At 36.5% G+C, this 26609-nt stretch overlaps 1 protein-coding gene across 3 annotated transcripts in view; it reads right to left on the bottom strand.

The window, feature by feature from the left end:
• The window catches only part of Ascc3 (activating signal cointegrator 1 complex subunit 3), a 312592-nt gene that overhangs the window by 223803 nt on the left and 62180 nt on the right, over positions 1 to 26609 (bottom strand). For all 3 annotated transcript variants that reach the window (XM_060373328.1, XM_021652647.2, XM_060373327.1), the window contains exons 10-11: positions 26017 to 26157; positions 4661 to 4825 (exon numbers count right to left, since the gene is read on the bottom strand). In XM_060373328.1, coding sequence (XP_060229311.1) covers positions 4661 to 4825; positions 26017 to 26157 — 306 coding nt within the window. The remainder of the gene's footprint in view (positions 1 to 4660; positions 4826 to 26016; positions 26158 to 26609) is intronic.

The following is a 26609-nucleotide window of genomic DNA, read 5'->3' as shown; positions in this document are numbered from 1 at the left end:
CTTACTGCCCATCATTCAAAATGTGCTATGAATGTAGTCCCCAATTTCACATTTAGTTTCTGACCATGAACAGAAGCGACACTGAGCTGGAGTAGCTACCTATACCACTCACATTACCAGGAGTCACAGCTAAGTCTGATGTGAAACACTACCATCTACTGGAAACATCTGGTGATTACAAGGAACAAACAGGAACATGCTTTTTAATCAGAATTGTTATAAGCACTACATTAGCATTTTGGTATTGTCTGAAGATCAAAGACACATTTATTTCAAGGAGATTAAAATATAGTGAGAAACAGAAAATGAAAAAATAAAGTATGGCTGGCTTTACCATTATTAAGCATTGACAAATGCTAAAAATATGCAAAGTGTAAGCAAAGGGAATACAATGTATATAATTTACTCTTCATAAAATGAGACACCTCCATTTAGTATGCAGAAAGCAGAAGGACAATCTTAATTATGTGAGTAGTATGTGACAGGTTCAAAAGAAGAATGTATTTTTAATCAATGTTTGCAACAGTGACCACAAATAAAGTAACTGCATATCTGTCGTTTAGTAGCCTTAATTGTGCACAGAAAAGACAAACATTCCACCTCCGATAAGTTTATTTAAAACTAGAATATAGGGTCAATGTGCTGTAAAGAAAAGATAAAATAGTTTCGAGTGGCTGGAACACAGAGTAGCTGACAGATTGAAGTTGAAGCGAGATGACCAGCATAAACTTTAATATCTAGCCAAGAAATCTGCAAGTTTTTTATAGGCCTACAAATGAGGAAGATGAAACAACCGAAAACTGGTGACATTACTGAGGTGACAACGGGAGGTTGGAATACGCTCTATATTGCTATGCTCTCAACAACAAAGGGCATGTAGTGCAGCCACATCCGTGACGCAGCGGGCACAGCTGTAAGGACTCACGGCCACATGGCATGCCATTTCCTGATGCTACGGGAAGCTAAGGTCGGGCTACTTAATTACCCCTACTCTGAACACACAACCACACTCCTCCAACAAATTATGGATGACATTTACTTGTCTTCAAAAACTCTAAAACTGCAAGAAAGCCCTCATCTGTGGAATGCTTTTAGCTAGATGAAAAGGACTCTTAAGGTAGCTCACCACAAATAAATGTGCACTAGATGGATGCACATACCATGGCTCCCTGAAAAAGTAACCAATTCTCTAATATGACGGTATAAAAGTAAAAGAAAAAGTCTAGATCAAAATCATTCTCTTTTTAATGTAAAAGATGCCCTGCAAACATCTTTTCGAATTCTTGGATGTAAAATTTGGGGCAGAGAACAAGGGTTGCAGAAAGAGAGTCATAAAGAGAACAGTAGCCTTACAGACCTTTTTTTTTTTTTTTTGTCTCTACATGCATTGTTGAAGCTCTATTTGATAATATCTGACTTTCACATGACCATTTATGATCTTTCTACTCTATATAGGTGTGTTAATGTGTGTACACATATACTGCCATGTTAAAATGGGACACGTCATAAATCCTCTCCCGATTCTTTCTTCACTGTAAACACACACACACACACACACACACACACACACACACACACATACATTTAAGCTTCCTGTAAACTGCTCTCATTCTAGGACTGGTTAACTCCAAAATATATTCAAGAATTTTGTTTACCACTGCATTCATAGTACTTGGAAGTATTTAACCAGCACACATTTGGAGTTTAATAAAGTTCATGGAATAAAACAGTGATTAAATGTAAATATGTATTGCACACTTTTTCTTCTCATAAAATTAGTTTGTGATCCATAAACAGGACAGATTCCTATTTCATAAAGATTGTAACATGGGTATCTCTGAATTTCAGTTCATGCAGCTCTGCCTTACTTTTTTTTTTTTAAAGCTTGCAGATTAGCATATTGTTGGACAAATGGAATGAAACTAATAAAATCATTTCTCCTATTGCAGAACAATCTGGCTGTTCCCAAACTATTTGTTTTTTAAAGAAAGCTTCATTGTTCATAGGAATTAATATGTCTTTGAGTTTATTCTAGACTAGATTTCCAGGAATGAACTACAAAAGCAGATGTTTCCAAATCATATCCCCTTCATTTTGGCTAATCGGATAGAAATACAGATTTAGATTCATTTAACAGCATTCTCTATATTTCTCAATATTTTTATTCCTATTTTTAAAAAATGACTTAGGGGAGGAGCATGATCAAGATAACCCCACCAGGATCACTGCAGAGGAGGTGAGTAGAAAGATCATAGGAGCCAGGGAACAGGAAGTTTCCAGTGAGACAGCATCTCCTCCAACTGTCAGAATACCCATGAAGTCTCAACAGCATGGCTGCCTAAATGACCTAGCAAGGATACCACCAATGCACATGTGAATGTAGAAGAGGGAGGCTCAGAAATCTCAATCCTTGACAAGAATTACAAGCAAGTAAGGAATGCAGAGGGCAGGAGCATAAGTCTTCCCCAGAAAAGAGCACACCAACTGATTATCCAAAACAAAATGGTCATCACCCCAAATCAGACACATATATACATACATATATGTACACAACATTACATGTAGCAGACTGTATTTATACATTTAGAAACACACACACACACCAACAATTAAAGAAAAAGAGGGCATGAATTTAAAAGAGAGCAAGGCATGGAGAGTCCATGGCAGTGTTTGAAGGAAGGATATAATTCTACCAAAAACATGTTCCTTATTGTCTTGGTCACTGTTCTATTGCTATGAAGAGACACCGAGGCAGCTCTTCTAAGAGGGAGCTTTTAATTGGGGCTTGCTTACAGGGTCAGAGGTTTCATCCACTGTCGTCATAGGAAGCACGAGTTATCCAGGCAGACATGTTGCTGGAGAAGCAGCTGATTTCTACATACAGGCAGCAGCAAGATGGGTCTGGCTTGACTTGTGAAACTTTAAGTCCCACCCAGTGATATACTTCCTCCAACAAAGCCAAACTTCCTCCAACAAGTCCACACCTCCTCATCTTTCTCAAGCAGGGCCACTTCCTGATAACTAAGCATTCATATAAATGAGCCTATGGGGCTCATTATTATTCAAACCACTACATATATCTTTTTCTGTGCATTGAGAGATTTTTAAAATACAAATTAAATTATTAATCTGCCCAGAAATTTATAGTCAGTTTATAGAAAAAAAAAACTGCATATTTTAAAATTTGCTTTAAAAACAACTTTAGAAATTTTGTATGTCCCTTTTTATATTAAAATTTTAAATGATCTACATTAGATATATTTTCATGTGTGAACTAGAAAAGTGCTAACATTAAATGACGAATTTGGATGGAGAATTTTAAGGAAAAGAAAGCATCTGCGTGGGAACAGAGGGGAGTGCATTGGCATATGAAAGCTCTGGCACTGTTAGGTGGAGACAGCTATGGGTACTGACCAAGTGAACCCAGGTGTGGCCAGAAACTGTCAAGGAGATGGATTACAAACTACAGACAGACATACTGTACACGAGCACACGCACACACACAGAGCAAGAGAGAGAGAGAACGAGAGAGTTGTGTGTGGGGGGGGTGAGCATACTTAATCTGAAAATCAGAAACCCAAAGTGCTCTAAAATGTGAAACTTTAGAGCCAACATGATGACATGTATGAGAGAGTAAATATGGCAGGTGTAAGTAAAAATTTTGTTGCACTAAAATGATAGTTCAAATTACCTGAAAACTATGTATCTAAGATGTATGCAGATAAAACTGAACATCACATTTAGACTAAAAACTCCCATTTCTAAGACCTAGTTAAGGACATATAGATTTGTCAAAATAAACAAAATGAGAGGAAGAATTAGTATTCCCCAGTGGTAAATCCCCTAACTGGTTATTCAATGCCATATAGTCAGTCCTATGAACACATACACATGAGCAACACTAAAGGAATGAACTCAGCATGGTGTGTTTATAATTTAGGTATCAAAATGTAACAATGACAATCAAAGACAAAGAGGCCATGAACTTGAAAGGAATAGAGGAGCCACAGAAGGAGTTAGAGGGATAGGTTAAGTGGCAGAAAAACAGTACTACCTGTGAAGTTCTATAAGAAAGAAAAGAAAAATTAAATCTAAAAGATTGATACGTTTTAAACATCTGATAATCCTAATTTTTAATATTTGGTAAAACATAGGTTTAAAACAACCTTTTAGTAACTGGGGAACATTTTATGTAACATATATAAACATTTTATTTACGCTTACATCAAGTAATCATCATCCCTTCTTTTGCAGTTGGTAAAAGTAAAAGGTATGCAGCCGATCTACATTATTTCCAAAAGTTAAGTAGAAAAATAAAACAGTTAGGTATTTGAAGGAATGTTTTTTTGTAAAGTTAAATACAAGTTTTTAAGCTGAGAGACAGTGCCCCTTGAAAGGGAAAAGTTAAGACACAAGAAACAAAATAGGAACAGTTTACAGATTGAAAACAATGGTGTTCAAGGGCTAGGGGCTGAGAGAAACGATGTAAGGATACCTATGATACTGACATTGACAGAAAAGGTGGCGTGTCTCTAAGAGAGAAGAAGGATGTTCAGACATTTCCTTTTAGTGAAAAGCACTGTGATGTAAGTAGGAGGACGGAGTGAGAAAGAGTGCGAGAGAGACCAGTGAAGCTCCTGAGTTTATAATGGCCTCTTACCTGCCGTAAGGTCCTTGCAACGATGCTTTCTAGCACTGGGCCCCTGTCTTCATGCAGCAAGTGAACCTCATCAAGAATGAGCAGTTTCACGATTTGGGAAAGAGCAACATCCCCAACACTCTTTCTTGTTACTACGTCCCATTTTTCTGGTGTGGTCACAAGCATCTAAAAGACAAGAAATAACAAACACACTAAATGGAGGAAAAAGTCACAGATTAATAATCAATCAGATCAAATAAAAAGTGTTTAAAATATCCCAGGATGGCACCTTTTTCATGAAGGACAATGGTCAATTCAAGGAAATATTTCTTCAAAGTACTATCTTAAACTACTTAAAGCTGAGTGTGGTTTGCTGGCAAATTATAGAAGAATCGTTAACAATTTAAAAGAACTCATAATTTAAACAATGCTTTTAAATTAGCACATATCAATAATAATGCTTGTCTGCAAAGAGAGCAGGAAGTAGCAGAAAATTTAAAAGGAAATAAAATTAAAAACAAGGCTTTACTTGAGCATGCCATCACTGCTGAGGCTCTTCTCATACGGAAGATGCTACTATTGATATGAAATTTAAAAACTATCCTTTAACATTTACTACAGATACAGTATTTATACATTAAACATTGATACAATTGTAAAACATAGCTGACACACTTAGAGAGAGATCAGGACAAAGGTCAGAGTATTCATGTGAGCTTCATAGAAGTCTGGCATTATATAATGAATTGTTTGGCTCTTTTAAAAGCATACTGAGACAGAAAAAAGTAACGCCTTCCACTGTAATGATGTCCTATTAGAAAATACACCCCGCACCTCAATAATTAAAAGAATAAATGAGATAACACATCAAAACCAAAATTCTCTTCCCCAAACATGAAATCATAGAAACTGATGACTAAACCATTCAACTGTAACTTCGTTATAGGAGTTAACTATTTTTACAATCTTAGAATAATTTCATATCTGTTCTGTTGTCACTTTAGACTGAAAATGATGAATATGATCTACACAGATAAACCCTGTCTTGAAAACCAAAACAAACAAAAAAGAATAGAAAAACATACAAACAAAAAAGCAGAAATTATCTCTCTCATCTTAAAACCACAGCACATAAAATACAAAGAAGCTATTTTATTATCTGTGCTATGAGAGCTGCAAACTATAGTATCAAATATAATGAATTCTAAACCTGGCATGTACCTCATAACGAACTTGGAATACTCTACAGTCATTTTCTTTTATTTAAAGACATGCCTTTTTTTTTAATGTATTTTTATTTTTGTGCGCATGCATCTGTGTGCCTCACATGGATGCCTAGTCCTCCTCAAAGCCACAAGAGGTGTTAAAATTCCCTGGAGCTGAAGTTTATGGATAGTTTACATCACTATGTGAGTGCTGGGAATAAACCTGGGTACTCTGTGAAAACAGAAAGTGCTCTTAACCACAGAGCCTCTCTCCAGCCTTTCCAGTGCCTGGCCTGCTACCTTTTTAACGTTAACTCTTTCAGAGATAACAATGTGATACCACTCAAATTGTAAAATCAAAATTTAGACATAAAATACTGTGCCACCATACATGAAGACGCCTGTTAGCTCTCTTTCTAGAGTTTGCTTCAGAACATTAAAAAGCTTCATTACATCACAGTTCCCTGAACTGAAGGACTTGAAAATAAAGTGTCACATTTGCTTAATGAACTGGAACCCATGTAAGACATTTCCATGTGTTCCTGTATTAAGCCATGAGTTAATTGTCAATACCTTTATTGCCAATTTACATTTTTATCAGTATATATACTTTACCCCTTAGCTGTGTAAAAATTGTTTCAAACTGTTTCAGTGTTATCCTGGGCACAGAGAATATAGCATTGTTTAGATGATATCATTAGACTAACATAATAGTGTATACAACTGTAAAAGCACTCATCAATTTCACTACAGAGCCAAAAGACTGAACACCTGCCAAGAAAGATTTACAGTAAAACATACCTTACATTTACATATGGTAAAATTAAAACATTTCGTTTTGCATGAGTGCTTGATGACTAATTCAACCCTTGGCTACATGTGAAGCACATTCCAGCAAAGAGGGCAATGCTTCACGAAATGAGGAATGCCTCTCGGTAGTCTAAGTATTCGGAAATTTGTATAACATAGAATTCTTTGAATTTTGAGCTAAGAACTAAGAGAACACGAAGCTTCGTGTCAATAAAAACCTGGAAAAAGAATGATTTTGACAGTATATTTTCCAGTCCCCATATATTAAGAAACAGAATAACCGAATGTTCCTTGAGGAACAGAAAATGCAAAATTCAAGAAACAGAAGGCTGTTACTGCCTCAGCCAGCTATTGCAGGGAGATGGTCTGCTATAATGTTATACTACATAGCTATGTTCAGGCATAAAGAAAATTATATACTTCCTGAATACATTTTTACAATATATTAAGACTCTACAGATAGTTACTAAAGAAACAATCAAGAAAGAGTGATTTATATGAGTGGCCTAATTTTAAAAAATTGCATCAGAATTATCAATGAAAATAAAAGCAGTATTTGGAGAAGGGCCAACAAATAAAAAACAAAGTGGTCATCACCATGACAGAGTTTTTCCATACAATAATAAAAATGTGGCTGTCCATTTGTAAGGGCTCACTTGAGCTAGAGGTTTGTAATGATTTTTGTTTTTTTTTTCTACATAAACCATTAACAGTTTAAAAAATATATCAGAAAAGGAACAGCAGGCCCTAAAGGATAATTCAACCCAGCAGCGCAGTGTGTGGTTACAACTGAAATATGTGGGAGACAGACTAACACATGACAACCAGAAAGGAGCTGTTGAAACTACTTAGTACAATGGAGGAATCACAGATATGACTTTTTCAGAGACTCTTTTAGATGCCCAGCACAAGTCAAGAATTTAAAAACAACAAAACATAACAGTGAAAAACAATACTTAAAAAGGACATAATTCTTGGAGTAGGAAAACCTAAAGCCTAATATGGAGTAGGAAAACCTAAAGCCTAATATGGAATATGTAACAAAACTATCAATGTTTATGAATAGCAAGCTTTAGGAGTAGAGATGACCTTTAATGGAGAGATTGTTTAAAATCTATGAAGGGTTGGGTTTGATCCCAGAGCCCTTCCCAAAAAGGTAAACTTTAAAATCCTGTTTATTTAGAAACCATTTATTCAAACACTAAAGCTGAGTGTTAAAGATGCCTTCTAGAATATTGCTCCCATCTTTCCAGGTTAGGGGGTTTCACATTGCAAGCATCTCAGCTTCTAAAAGAAACATGTATTCTTGTCTTCACATCTTTTTGTCCTCTGCCTCCCTGATGACATTATTTCAAGTTCCATACTTTTATCTCAAACTTTCTCACTACAAAAGATATTTTTCCCATCTTAAATCAATAAATCAAGGTTGTGCTCACAGCATTCAAACACCTTTTCATTGTTGATTAGCTCTCCAAAATGTTTAGTGGTCTGTATAGTTTGCTAAAAGATTTTTAAAATTTAAAATTTTATTTGTTCACAGTAGAAATCAAACTGTTCTATTCCCATCACTGAATGTTTTTAAATGTGTCCTAGAATGTTTATAAAATAGCATGAAACCTCATCACCTGACACAAGATTATTCTGCTCATCCAGCAGGAAATAACTGTTTCTAGTATTTGACTATAAAGAAAAGTAAAAAATCAGTTTCTCTCCACCAAACATATGTATTTGCAAGTATAACACTACCTTCCATGAATGAAAGTTAACAGCCAAATTTATAAATGTAATAAGCCACTATAAAAATTAACAAAAAATACTATTACTAAATAAAAATATATATGCTATTGTACAATACTGATGATGTCTAGAAAGCAACAAAATGCAATTATATTTTCTTCATATTTATAAATGAAAAAAAAAAGAAAATGAGTGCATTACTAAAGTGCTATTAATGTTAAAAAGTCATGAAAAAACAAGTCTTGGAGAGACTTGTAGAGCCACTAGAACGTTCATGAAAACCAGTGCTGAATGAGGCCCACAGGCCCTGGGAAGAGCTGCCTAGCAGCATCACCTGCAGTTGAATGCACCTTACATAACACACTGTTCTACACCCACAGGCAGGACCCAAAGTTCCACTCCTAAAGTCACGCACATAGAGCCACCAGAAGTAGTTGGATCATTTATACTACTATAAAACCAAGCTAGTCAAGTGCTCTTCAACAACAGTGAGGATAAATTTAGTAAAATATTCATTTATTTTATGGAATACAACATAATGAAAATGTCTGATCTACAAAACAATATGTATGAACTGAGAAAAGTTTCATTACCTTAATGTTAAGTGAAAGTATATGACTTCATACATAGTTACACTTAATTTAAAAAATTGTAAAATACAAGCCAGGATTGGTGGTACATGTCTATAATCACAGCACTTGGGGAGGCAGAGAAAGGTAGATCTCTAGAGTTCAAGGCCAGCCGGGTTTACAAAGTGAGTCCAGGACAGTCAAGACTAAACAAAGAAACTCTGCCTCAAAAAAGTGTTAAATGTAAGGAATCAAGTTACCATATGGGAGGAAGACGAGCATGTGGAGGAATAGGGTATTTATCGGACTACATAGAACAGGAAATAACCTATATCTTCAGGTAGGCGTAAGTTATGTCAGTTTATTCACTTTGGGAAAATTCATCAAGCTATTTGTTTACAATGTATGACAAACTTTAATAGTAATTCATAACTTAGAATATTAAATTTAAGAATCAACATGATTCAGTGGTTAAGAATGATCTGGGTTCCCCAGCACCCACATGACTGCTCACTACTGTCTTGTAACTCTAGTTCCAAGGGATCTCACTCTTGTATATCAACGCACATACAATAAAACTAAATAAAAATTATATTTAAAACAGGGACATTTGCTTTCATCGTATTATCTGTTGTTCCATCATGTGTGTAAATGAGATTACCACATATATCACATATGTCTGAAATTTCAAATTTCAATCTATGTCCCTTATCTTGTTGCCTGTATTTCTTAGAGCACTTTTGAGAACTTACAAATTTAGATGAATTTCTTGTAATTTAGCAATCTTCCCCTCAAACAGAGATGGCCAAGTGCACAAAGACGGTTGAGTAAGTTTGCTGCAAATCTTTCAACAAGACACTTAAATTTAAAGTTTTCTAATTCTTGACTTTCCTTAATGTTATTTTAATTATTGTTTCCAGAAAGATTGCTTTTTATCATTTCAGATTTCTAATGCATGCTGGTATAAAATTCCACATCAGCTAACAGTTTTTTTCCTGCTGATGACTATAACTCTGGGCTGTTACAGACTCACGCACTTGTCCAAGAGAAATAGCGAGCCTCCCAACCGCAGCCCCAAACTCCACTTAATTAACAAACGCAAAGAGCTTTCTCAAGCTCAAACTGCAGCTTTCTCAAGCTCAAACTGCAGCTTTCTCAAGCTTCTGCAAATACAAGTGGGAGAGCAGAGCTATGATATGTCTCCTTCATCCACATCCCAGCTCCCAACTCATTACAAAAAGAAAAGAAAGGGGGTAGGAACCAGGCTACACGTTATGGAGTATTGAGCTACTCAGGAACAAACTGGCTCACATTCTCTTTCCACGCTTTGTTTCCTACCACTGGAATCATTCACAGCAGAGGGTGCTGTGATCACATATGTTATGTTATGGGGCAGAAGCCAGTGCTCAGGTTAAGACAATGTGAATCTATTGGGAAAATCATACCATTTAATGATTATTCAAAGGGAAGCAGGAAAGGAAGCATGAACACTATACATGGCATGCCTGGTTTTCAACTATTCAGGTATCTTTAAGACTAGAAGAAAAATCCAACTATAGGAATGGTAACCAATCTTAATGACTACTACTTAAAAAGCAAAAGTAGCTAGCCATGGGGACATACTGGACTGTAATCACAACACTCAAGGAGGCTGAGGCAGGACACAAGCTCTAGCAGAGCACGAGCTACACAGAGCAATACAATATCCAAAATCAAAATAGTATTTTTGAATATAAAAACACTGGTGTGCTAGGAAAAAATTAAGTGAGAAAGGAATAGAAGAAAGAACAGGAGAAAAAAAGGGAGAAAAATTGTGTTGTGTGGAAGGTTGCGCATACATGCAGAAAATATTGTTTTTATAGAAAAGTCTTCTAATTCTCTGACAAGCCGAATGTGTGCTGGATAGTATCCTAATTCTCTATAACTAAGAACATGTAGGTAGCTAATTACAGCACCCAAATTCTAACTTTAAACAATATTCAATGAATTTGTTATATGTATCAATATGATTTTTCCTATTGACATTATGTATCTAGTCTAAGACAGAGGTATCTAAATGCCTCCCAATCTGTCCTGTTCATGTAGTGACACTACATAAATCATACTGACATGCTGACTTTAAAACTTTCTCTTTCTTAAAAAAAAATTACTATGATTTATCATAATTTATTCAATGTAAATCCTGGCTGTGGCCCCTTCCCTCCTCTCCTCTAATCCCATCCTCCCTCTCCTTTCTTCCCCTATGACCCTTCCCTAGGCCACTAATAAGGGAGGACCTCCTCCCCTTCTATCTGACCCTAATCTATCAGGTCTCATCAGGAGTGGCTGCATTGTCTTCCTCTGTGGCCTGACAAGGCTACACCCCCCAGGGGAAGGTGATTAGAGAGCCTGCCTCTGAGTTCATGCCAGAGAAAGACCCTGCTCACCTTACTAGGGAAGCCACTTGGATATTGAGCAAGGATTTTAGGTCCTCTCCATGCATGGACCTGGGTTGGGGTATCATTACAAAAAGATTTTCACTTATGGAATAGTTTGTTTCTTTGAGGCAGATGTCTCTATATGATGAAATAGGTTAAAATTTTTTAATCGACTGACTTTGGATATAACCTTAGAAATCTGCTCAGATGTAGCCCATGGCAGCTCAGTATGAAGAGGCTTCCCTAATAAGGGGAACAGGGACTGTCCCGGACATGAACTCTGCAGCTTGCACTTTGACCTTCCCCACCCCCTCCCCGCCCCCCGTGGGAGGAGCAGCCTTGGTAGGCCACAAAGGAGGACAATGCAGCCAGTCTTGATGAGACCTGGTAAGCTAGGGTCATATGGAAGGGAAGGAGGACCTCCCCTATCAGTGGATTTATACAGGTACAGGGAGGAGATGAGGGAGGGAAGGTGGGATTGGGAGGGAATAAGGGAGGGGGCTAAAGCTGGGATACAAAGTAAATAATCTATAATTAATATAAAAAAATAAAAATTTAATAAAAAAACTGAAAAAAATTTTAATCAAAAGAATCTAACAAAATTTAAAGTATGCTGTCTTGTCTGTAATATTTAAAACTTTTGAAATTTCCATTAAGACACTAAAAATTGGAAAAATATTTCAAGAATACAAGTGGTTTTAAAATCAGAATGACAAAATATGCATTCTGGTTATTAAAATCTAGGATTATATTACTATTGTGTCACTTTTTATGTCATTAAAAACATTAATAACTATCAAATATCTTTTCAAAGGTACTTTCAAAATGATGAAAATGTCAAAGATCTGTTAACCACAGTAAAAGAAAAAAAAATTCCAAAATTCTAGTTCAATTTGTCCTGTATGGTAGAATGCCAGGCTGGAATTATTACAAATCATAGTCTTCCTACAGAGATAGACCAGGCAACAACTGGATTTAAGAGGTCTATCATTTAAAAATACATAATCTCATATCTAGTCAACCAGTAAGTTTAAACATTTTATAAATGTTTTAAAGATTAAATTTAAAATGCCACATGGTTGTGTCAAAAACATACAAATAGTTACAGCTATGTCAACCTTTGATATACACTGTAAATTCTGACTGATGGCAACAACCCATGTAATAGAATCTGACAGCTTGCAGATATGCCTGCCTGAGATACTTCACCAAATCAGTTAGTTCCAACTACTTCCTTTTCTACAATTCTAGTGTTCCAGCTTCTCCATCAATTCACGTGCATAAAAACAACTCAGGCAAGTGATCAGGCAAGTGAAGCTCCAAGTTCAATCTTGTAACTCGCTACATTTCCGTCAAGCACAATAGCTTTCAATTATAAAGGGAAATACAAAACCAGCCTGGAAAGTTTTCACACAGAAAACTATCACAGCACATTATTTGCTGTGCAGTACAAATCTGGTACAGGTAAAGCAAAGCACAAGGAGATATTCTGGCACTTTCATATCTAAAAAAGAATTTCTGACATTTTTAAATAAAATTTCCTTAGTAACCTATGTGCAGTTCAGTAAAATATCATAAAAAAACTTTTGATGGTGCTTAAAAATTTCAATAACAGACAGAAAAATAGCCTTTTCTAAAACTAATAATTTAAGAAAATACTCTACTTCAGTCTCAGGATTATCACATTGAAATCTAGCTTTCTCAGAACAAGCTAATAAAAGTAACCCTAATACTGAAACTTAATCACACAAACAAAACAAAACAAAAACCACGAGTTTACATTTCTGGGTGTAGAAACTATCAAGGCCTGACCCTCGTCATTCTAACTGCTTGTCTGTATTAGTCCAGAATTTCACTTCAGGGAAATCTTGAAGGATAGGTTTCTGTGTGACTTACAATGATGCCTCTGCATATTAGTAGAGAGAAGTTGCTACTGAAGTGGCAGCAAGCTTTCCTGTGCTGAGTTTTAATCAATATGATAAAACTTACAGAGAATAGATCTCTAATCATCAAAATTAGTTAATTCCAAACCAGACTAGCTATGTGCTTTCTTAAAATGAATAAAGAACCCTCAAATTCCTCACATAATTTTTGAACATCTAATAAATGTGATTACATTCAAATCCAAGTCGAGATTAATTTTTTGCTAAATGAAGTTTGTTTGCAATACCAACAACCACACTTCAAACATGATGAGTTAAATGAATGTATTCTTTGGCTCTTCATAGAGCAACTCAAAGTAAACAACCAATTTTGTTACTTCATGCTAATGTCAGCGACAATGTTAGCAGCATTCTCACAGTGAAGTTATCTGATCTTTCTTCTGGTCTTAGAGACATCCTGAGTAATTTTGTCAGAGTTCCATGGCTTAATGAAAACCATTCATGCCATGCTTCCTTTGCCAAAATGGTCTATAACGGAAGAAATACCAATTTTGCAACTTCTGATCAAATATTTTTATTATTTGACTACTTAGAAAGTGAACAATGCAGGAAATGTAAACAATTAAATTACGCTTTATCATGACAGGATGGTGACTAAGGAGAAAAAGCAGAGGGAAGTGATGACGTTCTTTAACTGTTCACTATGCTGAGAAGCGGAAGTCATCTAGAGTCCACACAACTCAAGCAGCCTCCATTGCCTGTGCCTCACTCTCAGGCTCTAGCCCCTCACCCTGCCTGCCTGTGGCACAGATCAACACCAATTCATATTTCTCTATTTTTTTTTCTTGGTTCCATTTATTACAATCTAACAAACTCAAAATAATGAAAAAGAAACTGATATTTGTTATTGTTTTTGAAACCACATTAGGAATGCTGCTGAATAGGGAGATAGCTAGGTGAGCAGGGAGCTTGTTGTGAAAGCAAGAGGACCCAAGACCAAACCCCCCCCCCACACACACAATAGAAATGGCTGTGTGCTGTGATGCAGCAGTGGGGAGAAGACAGGTGGATCCCAAAAGCTCACTGTAAATCAGGCATACTCAAAATAGCAAGCTTCAGGTTTTAGAGAAAGACCCTATCTTAAAAACTACTACGGAGACACACGAAAACAAAGACAGACCACTGACAAGCTTTGTAAGGAAATAGTCAAATGGAACTCCCCTACATCAGTCAATGTAGCATCTGCATATGGTTAAGTATAAAATCTGGCTTTAAACCTCCTTGACACATTTTTTAAAAGGAAAAATCAATATATGATGAAGAATAGACTAAATAGATCCTCAATGAAAACTGTTATTAGGCATCAGTTTAAGAGCAGGATATTCTGTAAGAATCCATTCTCAGGCTGGGTGACAAAACAGATTATCTTCCAGAGCATTTCCTGACAAACTACAAAAGAAACCTACTGAGGTTACTTACTGTCCACAAATCCTCTAGAAACTTGCTTGCTAATTAGTTTATGTTCAAAAATGTTCAGAAGAGACCTCTGGGCCCAGATTTTTTGGTTCTGTTGCTCTCCTTGTGGAGCTCCTGTCCTCTACAGATCTTATTATCTCCCCCTTCTTTCCCTGCACTCTGCCCAAAGTTTGGCTATAAGTCTCAGCATCTGCCTTGATACTCAGCAGGGTAGAGCCTTTCAGAGGTCCTCTGTCGTAGGCTCCTGTCGGGTTCCCTGTTTTCTTCCTCTTCTGATGTCCATCCACTTTGCCTTTCTGAATGGGGATTGAGCATCTTAACCAGAGTCCTTCTTCTTGATTAGTTTCTTTAAGTGTACAGCTTTTAGTATGTTTATCCTATACTATATATCTAATATCCACTTATGAGTGAGTATATACCCCGTGTGTCTTTCTCCTTCTGGGATACCTCATTCAGGATGATCTTTTCCAGTTCCTACCATTTGCCTGCAAATATCACAATTTCCTTTTTTTTTTTTTATTGCTGACTAATATTCCATTGTGTCGATGTACCACAATTTCTGTATCCATTCCTCCACTGAGGGACATCTGGGTTGTTTCCAGGTTCTGGCTATTACAAATAAAGCTGCTACAAACATGGTTGAGCAAATGTCCTTGTTGTATACTGATACTCCAACCAAAGACCAATCATGGAGAAAACCTAGAACCCCTGCACAGATGTAGCCCATGGCAGTTCAGTGTCCAAGTGGGTTCTCTAGTAAGGGGAACAGAGGATGTCTCTAACATGAACTCAGTGGCTGGCTCTTTGATCATCTCACCGTGAGGGGGGAGCAGCCTTACCAGGCCACAGAGGAAGACAATGTAGCCAGACCTGATGAGACCTCATAGACTAGGATTAGAAGGAAGGAAAGGAAGACCTCCTGTATCAGTGGACTTGGGGAGGGGCATGGGTAGAGAAGGGGGAGGGAGGGTGGAATTGGGAGGAGAGAAGGGAGGGAGCTACAGGGGGAGATAAAAGGTGAATAAACTGTAATTAATAAAAATAAAAATACAAAAAAATTTTAAAAACACAAAAATGCACGATGATTTAATACATTTGAATAACATAGGAAGACGGATCATGAAGGTTCTCTCATGCCTTCCTCATTTCTGTCTCCTATAATGTAATGACTGTTTTTCATGTATCCTACTACAAAAGACGACACCACATACAATAATATAACATGGTCTCTGAGAACAATACAAATGGGACACAATGCTGGGCTTGATCTTGCAATTAATCCCCTTTACTTGTCTCTGATGTGCTAGGATTATAAAGACCTCAACTAACTGTAGTTAACATTTTTGGTGGATGAATAAATAGTAAATACTTTAAAGACTTAAGCATACAATCTGAAATATTTGTATTACTGTAGAATTACAAGATAGTTATAATACGGACTATACAATTAGACTGAGTTTTTTTGTGTTTTCACATGGTATTCAGTAGAATGTTCTATGAAAGCATATTTAAATTCCATCTGTCTCATCTGTAAAGTAAGGATTGTCACAGTACCTAAATTTTATGTTTGCTGTGAAGATTAAATAAATGCTTAGCCTCAAAAAATTGTAACACCAACTCATAGTTTTTACCCCTGCCTTTATTCCACTTCTTCCTAGCACTGCTACCACTAACGGCACCATCACTACTATACGGATTATAGACTTGACTTTTCTGTTGGTGCTAGGGATGGAAATTCAAGTCCTTACCCCAGAGCCACCTACCTAGCCCAAATTCTCCATTTTGCAGATCTAGCAAACACAGCTACTACAGTAATATGAATGATAGGTTTGGCAGTATAAAATGCACACACATGCTAGGTGTAGTGGCAAACATTTGTAATACAAGTACTTATGGGACTGGACAAGAGAACTGAGAATGCTGCTGAAGGCCAGCGTAGACTATAAAGTAAGACCTGAACTCATAAAAGGAGGAAGCTACATTTTGGAATTCTAATAAATGACATAGATATAAGTTGACATTCATAAGAATTCTTTGATGGCAATAAAGTGGATCTATGCAAGCTGTTAAGTGAAGATGACAAATATTATCCACTCCTTAAAATACATACGCATATAAAATATAACGCCATCTTTATTAACCACCCTACACGTACTCCCTTCTATATTATTCAGTTCCCGAGCTTAAACATTTAGAAGCCTTCCTTAAGCTGTGATTCCCTAGTAAGATTTCAGTTTCATATACTTGTATGGCATCTCAAGGTCAAATCTTCTCCCCCTGCCTTTACAGCATTATATTGTTTGCTTGGCTATTCTTCTCCCTCAAGAGGTTCACAAATGGAAGAAACAGCAAATCTCCTGCAGGCCAGCATATCCATAAAGCTACAAAGAGCTCTGATACTTAGAACATAATAACTGATTAATTTGGTTAACTGTTTTAAATCTTCAGATAATCATCATTACCATCATAATGCTGATATTAACTGTTTCTATCTAATAAGAAATAAGAACAAATTATTTCTACATCTGATATTAGAATTTATATAGCTGATAGTTTATAATGTAAACACACTACCTCCTTGTTAAGACAAATTGCTATGAATTTTCCTTGAACTTTGTGTCTAAGTGTTCTCCTAAATTCAAAATCAGTTAACTGTCAGGCAAAATCAATTCAGTTTTTGACCAATTACTTGAAACAAATAAAGCAACAAAGGCACACAGAATTTTGATTTTACCAAAGCAAATAATAAGTGGATGGCCAGGACTTCAACACAGTGTCTCCCTGTAGACAATGCCCTCACCACTTTACAAATACTTGTGACCAAATGTAGGACTTATCTATCTCTAAGACAACCGGGATCAATGGAAATCTAAGTCCTTGGGTATTACTAACGATTTATGGTTACGTGTCATTTGTATTTGTGAACTTAACTTTTCATTGATTAAAAAAAAAAAACAGTAAAAATTATAACCACTAAAAGAAATTAGATACTCTATAAGCAGTACTAATCCTAAAACACTGTAATTCATTCTTAACTCTCAAACCTTTTAAATTCCCTTTCATTAACATAAACTTGAGCTACTAATAAACCAATGCTAGCAGGGAATTCAAACATAGCATGAGAATAAAATAACAGAAAAATATATGATCCAAGACAGCGGATCTTGAGTTCTTTATATATTCTGGATATTAGCCCTCTGTCAGATATAGGCTTAGTGAAGATCCTTTCCCAGTCTGTAGGCTTCGTTTTGTACTGATGACAATGGCCTTTGCATTACAGAAGGTCCCATTTATTAACTGTTGATCTTAGAGCCTGTGCTATTGGTGTACTGTTGATGAAGTTGTCTCCTGTGCCAATGCCTTCAAGACTATTCCTCACGCTTTCTTCTAATAGATCTAGGGTGTCTGGTTTTAGGTTGAGGTCTCTGATCCACTTGGACTTCAGTTTTGTGTAGGGTGATAAATATGGATATTCTTACATCCACATGCAGACCTCCAGTTAGACTAGGACCATTTGTTGAAGATGCTTTCTTTTTTCCACTGTATGGTCTTGGCTTCTTTATAAAAATCAAGTATCTGTAGGTGTGTGGGTTTATTTCTGGGTCTTTGATTCGATTCCATTAATCAGCCTGTCTGTTTTTATGCCAATACCATGAGGTTTTTATTACTATTGCTTTATAATACAACTTGAAATCAGGGATGGTGATACCTTCAGAAGTTCTGTTATTAAACAGGACTGTTTTCGCTATCCTAGGTTTTTAATTTTTTTATATGAAGTTGAAAATCGTTCTTTCAAGGTCTGTAAAGAACTGTATTGGGATATTGATTGGAAGTGCCCTGAATCTGTAGATTGTTTCTGGTAAAATGGCCATTTTTACTATGTTAATCCTACCAATCCATGAGCATGGAAGATGTTTCCATCTTCTGAAATCTACTTTTTTTTTTCCCAGAAACTTGAAGTTTTTATCATACAGGTCTTTCACTTGTTTGTTTAGATTTACACCAAGGTGCTTTATGTTATTTGTGGCTCTTGTGAAGGGTGTTGTTTCCCTAATTTCATTCTCAGTCCATTTATCACTTGTATAAAGAGGTTACTGATTTTTTTAAAGTTAATTTTGTATTCAGTCACATTGTTGAAGGTATTTATCCGTTGTAGGAGTTTTCTAGTAGAATTCTGAGGGTCACTTATATATACTATCATAACATCTACGAATAGAGACACTTTGATTTCTTCCCTTCCAATTTTTATTACCTTGATCTCCTTTAGTTGTCTTAACTAGCTAGAACACATTGAATAGATATGGAGAAAGCGGACAGCCTTGTCTTATCCCTGATTTTAGTGGATTTGCTTTAAGTTTCTCTCCATTTAATTTGAAGTTGGCTATTTGCTTTGCTGTATATTGCCTTTAGTGAGAGGGCTGGGAGACAGAAGGGAAACTGATGTTGGGGGAGGGTGGATGGCGTGCATCTCTGGGACAAGCTGGAGACCTGCAACAAGGTAGGTTCCTGGGGGAAAAGGGGGTGACTTTAGCTGAGTCTACTAGCAGCAAGACATATGGAGACTAAAGTGGCCACTTCATATAGTGAGACACCTATAAAACCTTTGACACAAAATTTACCTTGCCTATAAATGTGCAGAAACAAAGAGGGAGCAGAGACTGAGGGAAGGCCAAACAATGACTGGCCCAACTTGAGACTCACCCAATAGAAGAGAGCCAATGCCTGACACTATTAAAGAGAATCTGCTATACTTGCAGATAGAAGCCTACCTTAACTGCCCTCTGAGAGGCTCCACCTAGCAGGGGATCAAAACACATGCTGAGACCCACAGCCAACCATTAGGGGGAGCTCAGGGAATCTTGAGGAAAAAGGGACAGAGGAAACCAGAGGGGACAAGAAGTCTACAAGAAAGAAGGGGAGTTAGTCTGATGGGGAAAGGATAGGAGCTCCACAAGGACCAAATATATCTGGGCACAGGGTCTTTTCTGAGACTGACATTCAACCAAGGACCATGTATGGATCTAACCTAGAACCTCCACTCAGATGTAGCCTGTGGTAGCTCAGTAACCAATTGGTTTCCCAAAGTGAGGGGAACAAGGACTATTTCTAACAGGAACTCAATGACTGGCTCTTTGGTCTCCCCACCCCCGAAGGGAGGAGCAGTCCTGTTAAGCCACAGAGGAGGGCTTTGCAGCCAGTCCTGAAGATACCTGATAAAACAGGATCAGATGAATGGGGAGGAGGTCCCCCCTATCAGTGGACTTGGAAAGGGGCAGGGAGGAGCTGAGGGAGGGAGGGAGGGACTGGGAGGGAATGAGGGATCTGGACACGGCTGGGATACAGAGTTAATAAAATGTAACTGATAAAAAAAATAATAATAAAATTAAAAAAAAAAAAGAATAACAAAGTCAACTAACCTAGAAAAAAGGGGCTCAAAGACTGAACCACCAACCGAAGTGCAAGCACTGGCTGGACCTAGGCCCTGACATATGTGTACCTGATGAGCATCTTGGTCTTCATGAGGCTCACTAGCAAGTGGAGTGGGGATGTCTTTGACATGTACTCCTTTGCCTGCTTTTGGATCACTTTCCCCTACCAGGGTTGCCTTGCCTGGCCTCAAGGAAAGAGGATGCGCTGGTGGGGAGGCAGGGTGCTTTTCTGAGGAGAAGGGGGTGGGGGTAAGAGGGAAGAAGGTGGGAGTGTGGGAGTGAGAGGAGAGGAAGGAGGAGCCTGCAATAGGGATATAAAGTGAATAAATAAATTAATGAGAAAAAAATTAGAATGAATAGTTTCAATTATCCGCAGTTTTGTCTGACAACTGTTATTTCCCAATAATAGACCCTTTTCTGTTTCTGCAAGAAAGGGTATGTTAAGGGCTTTACTCCTCCTGTGTTTAAGTATTTATACATGCTCTCCCTCCTAGAGTAAAAGATTATGTGATTGAGATGCTGAAACTCAAAACAATCTATAAAACATGGATGCACATCATAATCATTATTTTGTAACTCATTCACATTAGAATAATCAGTTAAGGGCAGGAGATGGCACAGCAGTTAATAGTGTGTACAGAAGACCAGGATTAGATCCCAGTACCAATGTTGAAGATGCACAACCTCCTGTAACACAAATTTCAAAGGATCAGATTGGGTTTTTGGCCCCTAAGTGTCCTCCAGGCCCACGTTTACGTACCCACAAACAGATATACATACAGTCACAAAATTATTAGAAAAAGAAAAAAAATCTGCAACTTAAATAACAAAGCAGATTAAGAACATGATGTCCCTCTCATTACAAAAAATGTAAAAATGTGGGCTGAGGAGAAAATTCAGTGGTAGAGCACTTACAAAGAATATGTAAGTCAATGAGCTCAGTCCTGAACAACACACCATCACACACACCCACACCCACACCCCCCCCACACACACACACAAAAGCAGGCACATGTAAATGCTAAACATTTTTTTGTTATTTGTTTTTGAAAGAATGAATTAAAACATCAAGAAACTAATTCTGGACTTTCCTCAAAGATTTTAGAAAACAGCTGCTATAAATCAATAGATTAGGTTATTCTTACAAAGAAAAATAAAGTAAATTTATAGATAAGCTATTAGTAAGAACATTTATCAGGCTTGTCCAATATAACAGAAGATTTGAAAGTCAGCACTGTATTAAATTCCACTGCCTTTAATCACATAACAAATATGAATGGCTTATAAAAAATAATATAAGGTATTTATATATAGACCTTTGAAATGTGTTTAAAGTCTACTGTGAAAATCATAAAACTTTTTTTTCACGTCAATTCAATTCAGTGTGTTTACAAAAACCCAAAATAATTTTATTCGGAAATTACAACATATTTTAACATTAAAAAAAAGAAATTTAATTCAAAATCAAAATGCTTACTTAATAAAGGTAACAGAACAGCTAAGGGCATTCTGAAAGTAAAAAAGCAATAAGGGGACATGGTATACATTCAAGATGATTTCTAAAATGATCACAGTTAAAGCAGGTGGTAGAGGCGCTTGCTGTTTGTCACCAAGCCTGATAGCCTGAGTTCAACTTTTGGGTCCCACATGACGGAAAGTAATCTTGCAAGTTGTCCAGAGACTACCACACATATAATGGGACACATGCATGCCAACAGACAGACATACACACACACACACAGAGAGAGAACAAAAGTGCAATAAATATTTTAAAAGTGTAGCATCAGAAGGAATACAAAATTATGAATGTAAATTTGTTAAAGCTCAGCAACAGTTATGAGAGAACAAAGACTTTAAGATAAGATAAGATAAAACATGATTCACTACAGAGGCTTAGATGAGAGCAGCAGACCTTCCTGACTTAGCAAAATGAAAATTATTGATTGGAATTTAAGATTTAAATATAAGAAACAGAATATTAATTCTATTATGAGAAAATACAGAAAGAATTAGGATAAACTAGGATTTCAAGGAAAACACAATCACACATACACACAAAACAAAACAGAACAATAATCAGAGGTTAATGTTCTAAAATCTAAGACTATGGCTAAACAAGATGGAGGGGACATAGTTCATATTTCTCTTGCCTATTATAACTAAAAGACTGAGCAAAATTTATAGAACAGACTCACATAAAGAGGCATAAATAATATCTGAATAAATAATGATAAAATGATTCCAAATCTGTCTCATCCTTTTTTGTTTATTACATATTTTATACATTTGAATTAAGCTATGCATAGGATTGTTTTTATTACCTCAAATATACATTCCTAAAGTCATTAAAAATTCAGAGAAAGAATTTACTTTAAGGAATGCTTAATCAAGTATAAGTATTAACTAGTCTTGCATTCAAAGAAACTTAACCGCCCCTTAATATTTGTACTACATTAAAAACAAATCTTATGTCTGTTCATATCTTATAATTATGTTTTTTAATAGAGAGCATGAAAGGTAAACTTAAAAACTATCACTGTAAATAATGTAAGTACAGATTAGAAAGCACTGAGTATTTATTAACTCCAAAATGTATTTAGCTGAAATCTGATTTTCCATTTTCATAAAGTACTTCAGAAAACTTGGGACTATCAACTGAAGTGGGCTGAAGGATATGTTCGTGTATAGCTAGCAACTTCAGTGAGCTTGTGCCCATAGCTAGGAATGCCAGAATACATCATACTACAAAGTGGTAATTTAAAAACAGATTTACTTTTCACAAAATTAAAGAATAGACAGTCAAGATCAAGGTGCCAACAAACTGAAGATCTCTCAAATACTAACATTCTGGTTTGCTAGATAACTAAACTATCTTTTCACTGTACATACTTGTGATCTTCCTTGAGGGGTTGAAAGAGAAAAAAAAGTGATCTATGTAATTCTTCATCTAAAAGCACTAAATTCAATACGAGTATCTTGCCTTTCTTAACTAACATAAACTTAATGATCTCCTGAAGGACATGCTTTCAAACAGCATAACATTGTGAACTAGGGCTTTAAAGGATGACTTTGGGAAGCGGTGTGAGTACAAATATTTAGTCTACAAGTGCAACCTGATTTAGAAAAAGGACTCTATAAGTTTACATTTCCAACAGCAGTGAAGGTGGGTTCTCCTTTCTCTACATCCTTTCCAGTATGTGTTGTCACTTGAGTTATTCATCTTAGCCATTCTGATGGGTGTAAGGTAAAATCTCAGGGTCCTTTTGATTTGCAATTCCCTAATGACTAAGGATGTTGAACATTTAAGTGTTTCTCTGCCATTCAATATTCCTCTATTGAGAATTCTCTGTTTAGCTCTGTATCCCATTTTTTAACTGGATTACTTGATTTGTTGCGTTTAATTTCTTGAGTTCTTTATATATACTGGATATTAGCCCTATGTTAGATATAGGGTTGGTGAAGATCCTTTCCCAATCTGTAGGCAGTCATTTTGTTCTGATGACAGTATCCTTTGCTTTACAAAAGCTTTTAAATTTCATGAGGTCCCATTTATTAATTGTTGATATTAAAGCCTGTGATGTTGTTGTGCTGTTCAGTAAGTTGTCTCCTGTGCCAATGAGTTCAAGGCTCTTCCCCACTTTTTCTTCTAACAGGTTTAGTATGTCTGGTTTTATATTGAGGTCTTTGATCCACCTGGACTTTAGTTTTATGCAGGGTGATAAATGTGGATCTACTTGTATTTTTCTACATGTAGACATCCAGTTAGACCAGCACCATTTGTTGAAGATGGTATGTTTTAAAACTTATACAACCACTTTGGAAATCAATCTGGCACTATCTCAGACAATTAGGAATAGTGATTCCTCAAGATCCAGCTATACTACTCCTAGGCATATATCAAAAAGACACTCAAGTATACAAGGACATTTGCTCAATCATGTTTGTAGCAGCTTGAAGCTGGAAACAGCCCATGTGCCCCTCAGTTGAGGAATGGATACAGAAATTGTGGTACATCTACACAATTGAATATTACTCAGCGATAAAAACAACAACAACAAGGAAATCATGAAATTTGCAGGTAAATGGTGGGAACTGGAAAAGATCATCCTGAGTGAGGTATCCCAGAAGCAGAAAGACACACAAGGATATATACTCATTCATAAGTAGATACTAAAATCTGTACACCTAAAGAAGCTAATCAGGAAAGAGGACTCTGGCTAAGATGCTCAATCCCCATTCAGAAAGGCAAAGAGGATGAACATTGGAGGAGGGAGAAAACAGGGAACAGGACAGGAGCCTACCACAGAGGGCCTCTGAAAGGCTCTACCCTGCAGGGTATCATCAGAGCAGATGCCGAGACGCATAGCCAAACTTTTGGGCAGAGTGCAGGGAATCTTACAAAAGAAGCGGGAGATAGTTAAGACCTGGAGAGAACAGGAACTCCACAAGGAGAGCAACAGAACCAAAAAGTCTGGGCCCAGGGGTCTTTTCAGAGATGGATACTGCAGCCAAGGACCAGTCATAGAGATGGCCTGGAACTCCTGCACGGAGGTAGCCTATGGTAGTTCAGTGTCCAAGTGGCCTCCATATTAAAGGGTACAGGGACTGTCACTGACATGAACTCAGTGGCTGGCTCTTTGATCACCTCCCCCTGACGGGGAAGCAGCCTTAGCAGGCCACAGAAGAAGACAATGCAGCCACTCCTGATGAGACCTGATAGACTAGGACCAGAAGGAAGGGGAGAAGGACCTCCCTTATCAGTGGACTGGGAGAGGGACAGGCTGGAGAAGAGGGAGGGTGGGATTGGGAGGAGAGAAGGAAGGGAGGTACAGGGGAGATACAAAGTGAATTAACCGTAATTAATAAAAATAATTCTAAAATAAGAAAAAGGGCTCTAATAACATGAGGTAGTTGACAAAAAAAAGTCATCTTATTAGAGTAGGTCAAAAATCTGAAAAGAGCAAAATATGGGAAAAGAAACCCATAATGGAAATAAGCCATGTGAAGACAAAGTAGAGACTACAGTGCGAAGTGTGCTGTAGCCAGACAGCACAAATCCCAGCAGCCATGAGAAGCCAGAGACACAACACACATATTATTTTATAGTTCCAGAAGAAATCAATTCTCAAACAACTTTTCTAGGAAATTAAAATTCTGTTCCTTTAAAACACCAACAATATTTTGGTAGTTTTTGCATAACAGAAGATCTAGAAAAGTAACTTATTTTCCAATCACATATTTAATTCAATGTCAATACAATGTTAAAACTTGTCTCCTTTAATTTCCTTTAGATATCCAGAAATGTCCCATTAATATTTGTCCCATTAATATTTTACTTTTTAAAACACTTTAAATATTACCTTGCTTATGTATTGCAACTATCAGTGTTAACCTGATTATAGTCCCAAAATTTATTTTTCCTACTTGGTTATAATATATAATCTTTAGAAATAGAAACTAAATGTTGAACACCTTTATTATTCACTTTACCTAATGTGTGTCTACGTACAGTCCATTCATTAATACATTCTCATTTAAAAAAGTAAAATGTCTACAATTTCTTCTGATACGATAAGCTATCCCTAACAAATAGGCTACAAGTCTAGTGTCATTACTTCAAGATCTCCACAATGATTCCTCTTGAAATTCAACTACAATCGTCACCATGTTCTCATTCCCAATGTAAAAACTGTCAAGAGACGTAACATTCAAAATATATTAAGAATCACAATAGAAAGGATAAAATAACATTAAAACTGTATTTTGTACAGATTTCTTAAAATCCAGTTGTACAACATTTTTTATAACCTTAAAAATGAACACCATAAAACAACGTGGATGTACAACATACCTGAGTTCGTAAAATTTCATTTTTTGACAACTGCATATCTCCAGTCAGTTCTTTCACAACGATGCCCAGTGGCTCTAGACGTTTGCTGAAGTAATTTGTCATTTCAGCTGCCAAGGCTTTCATTGGAGCAACATACACAATCTGTACCAAACAAACACCAGCTTGATGAATGAGCAAAAACTACACCACCATTTATTTCACAGTACCCACTGGAAGTCACTGTTTATTGTGAAATATGATTCTAGCTGCTTCATGTGAAAAATGTTAATAATGATATATGGAAAGTACTTATCTTTGCTGGATTAAGTGTATGGTTATTTAAACAAATAAAATATTGTCCTTTAAAAAAAAGACAGTGGAATTCGTTTACACTGCCTCATTACTTAGAAAGTAGGCTCTGCTTCACAGCTAAACATATTTTCATGCCTTCCCTAGGGTAATGGTATTTTCAAAACAGAAACAGGGACTATCTTTACAGCAATGAAGTCAATCAAGCAGCATTCTTTACATGACTTCTACCATAATAAATATCTTCAACAATTACCAGGTTTAATAGAACTGAAAGCTTATTTTAACGTCTATGACTTAAAAAA

Source organism: Meriones unguiculatus, chromosome 20 (assembly GCF_030254825.1).
Source record: "Meriones unguiculatus strain TT.TT164.6M chromosome 20, Bangor_MerUng_6.1, whole genome shotgun sequence".
Classification (NCBI taxonomy): Eukaryota; Metazoa; Chordata; class Mammalia; order Rodentia; family Muridae; genus Meriones; species Meriones unguiculatus.
The sequence above is the reverse complement of the archived record's forward strand: the minus strand, read 5'-3'. Positions and strand labels throughout refer to the sequence as shown.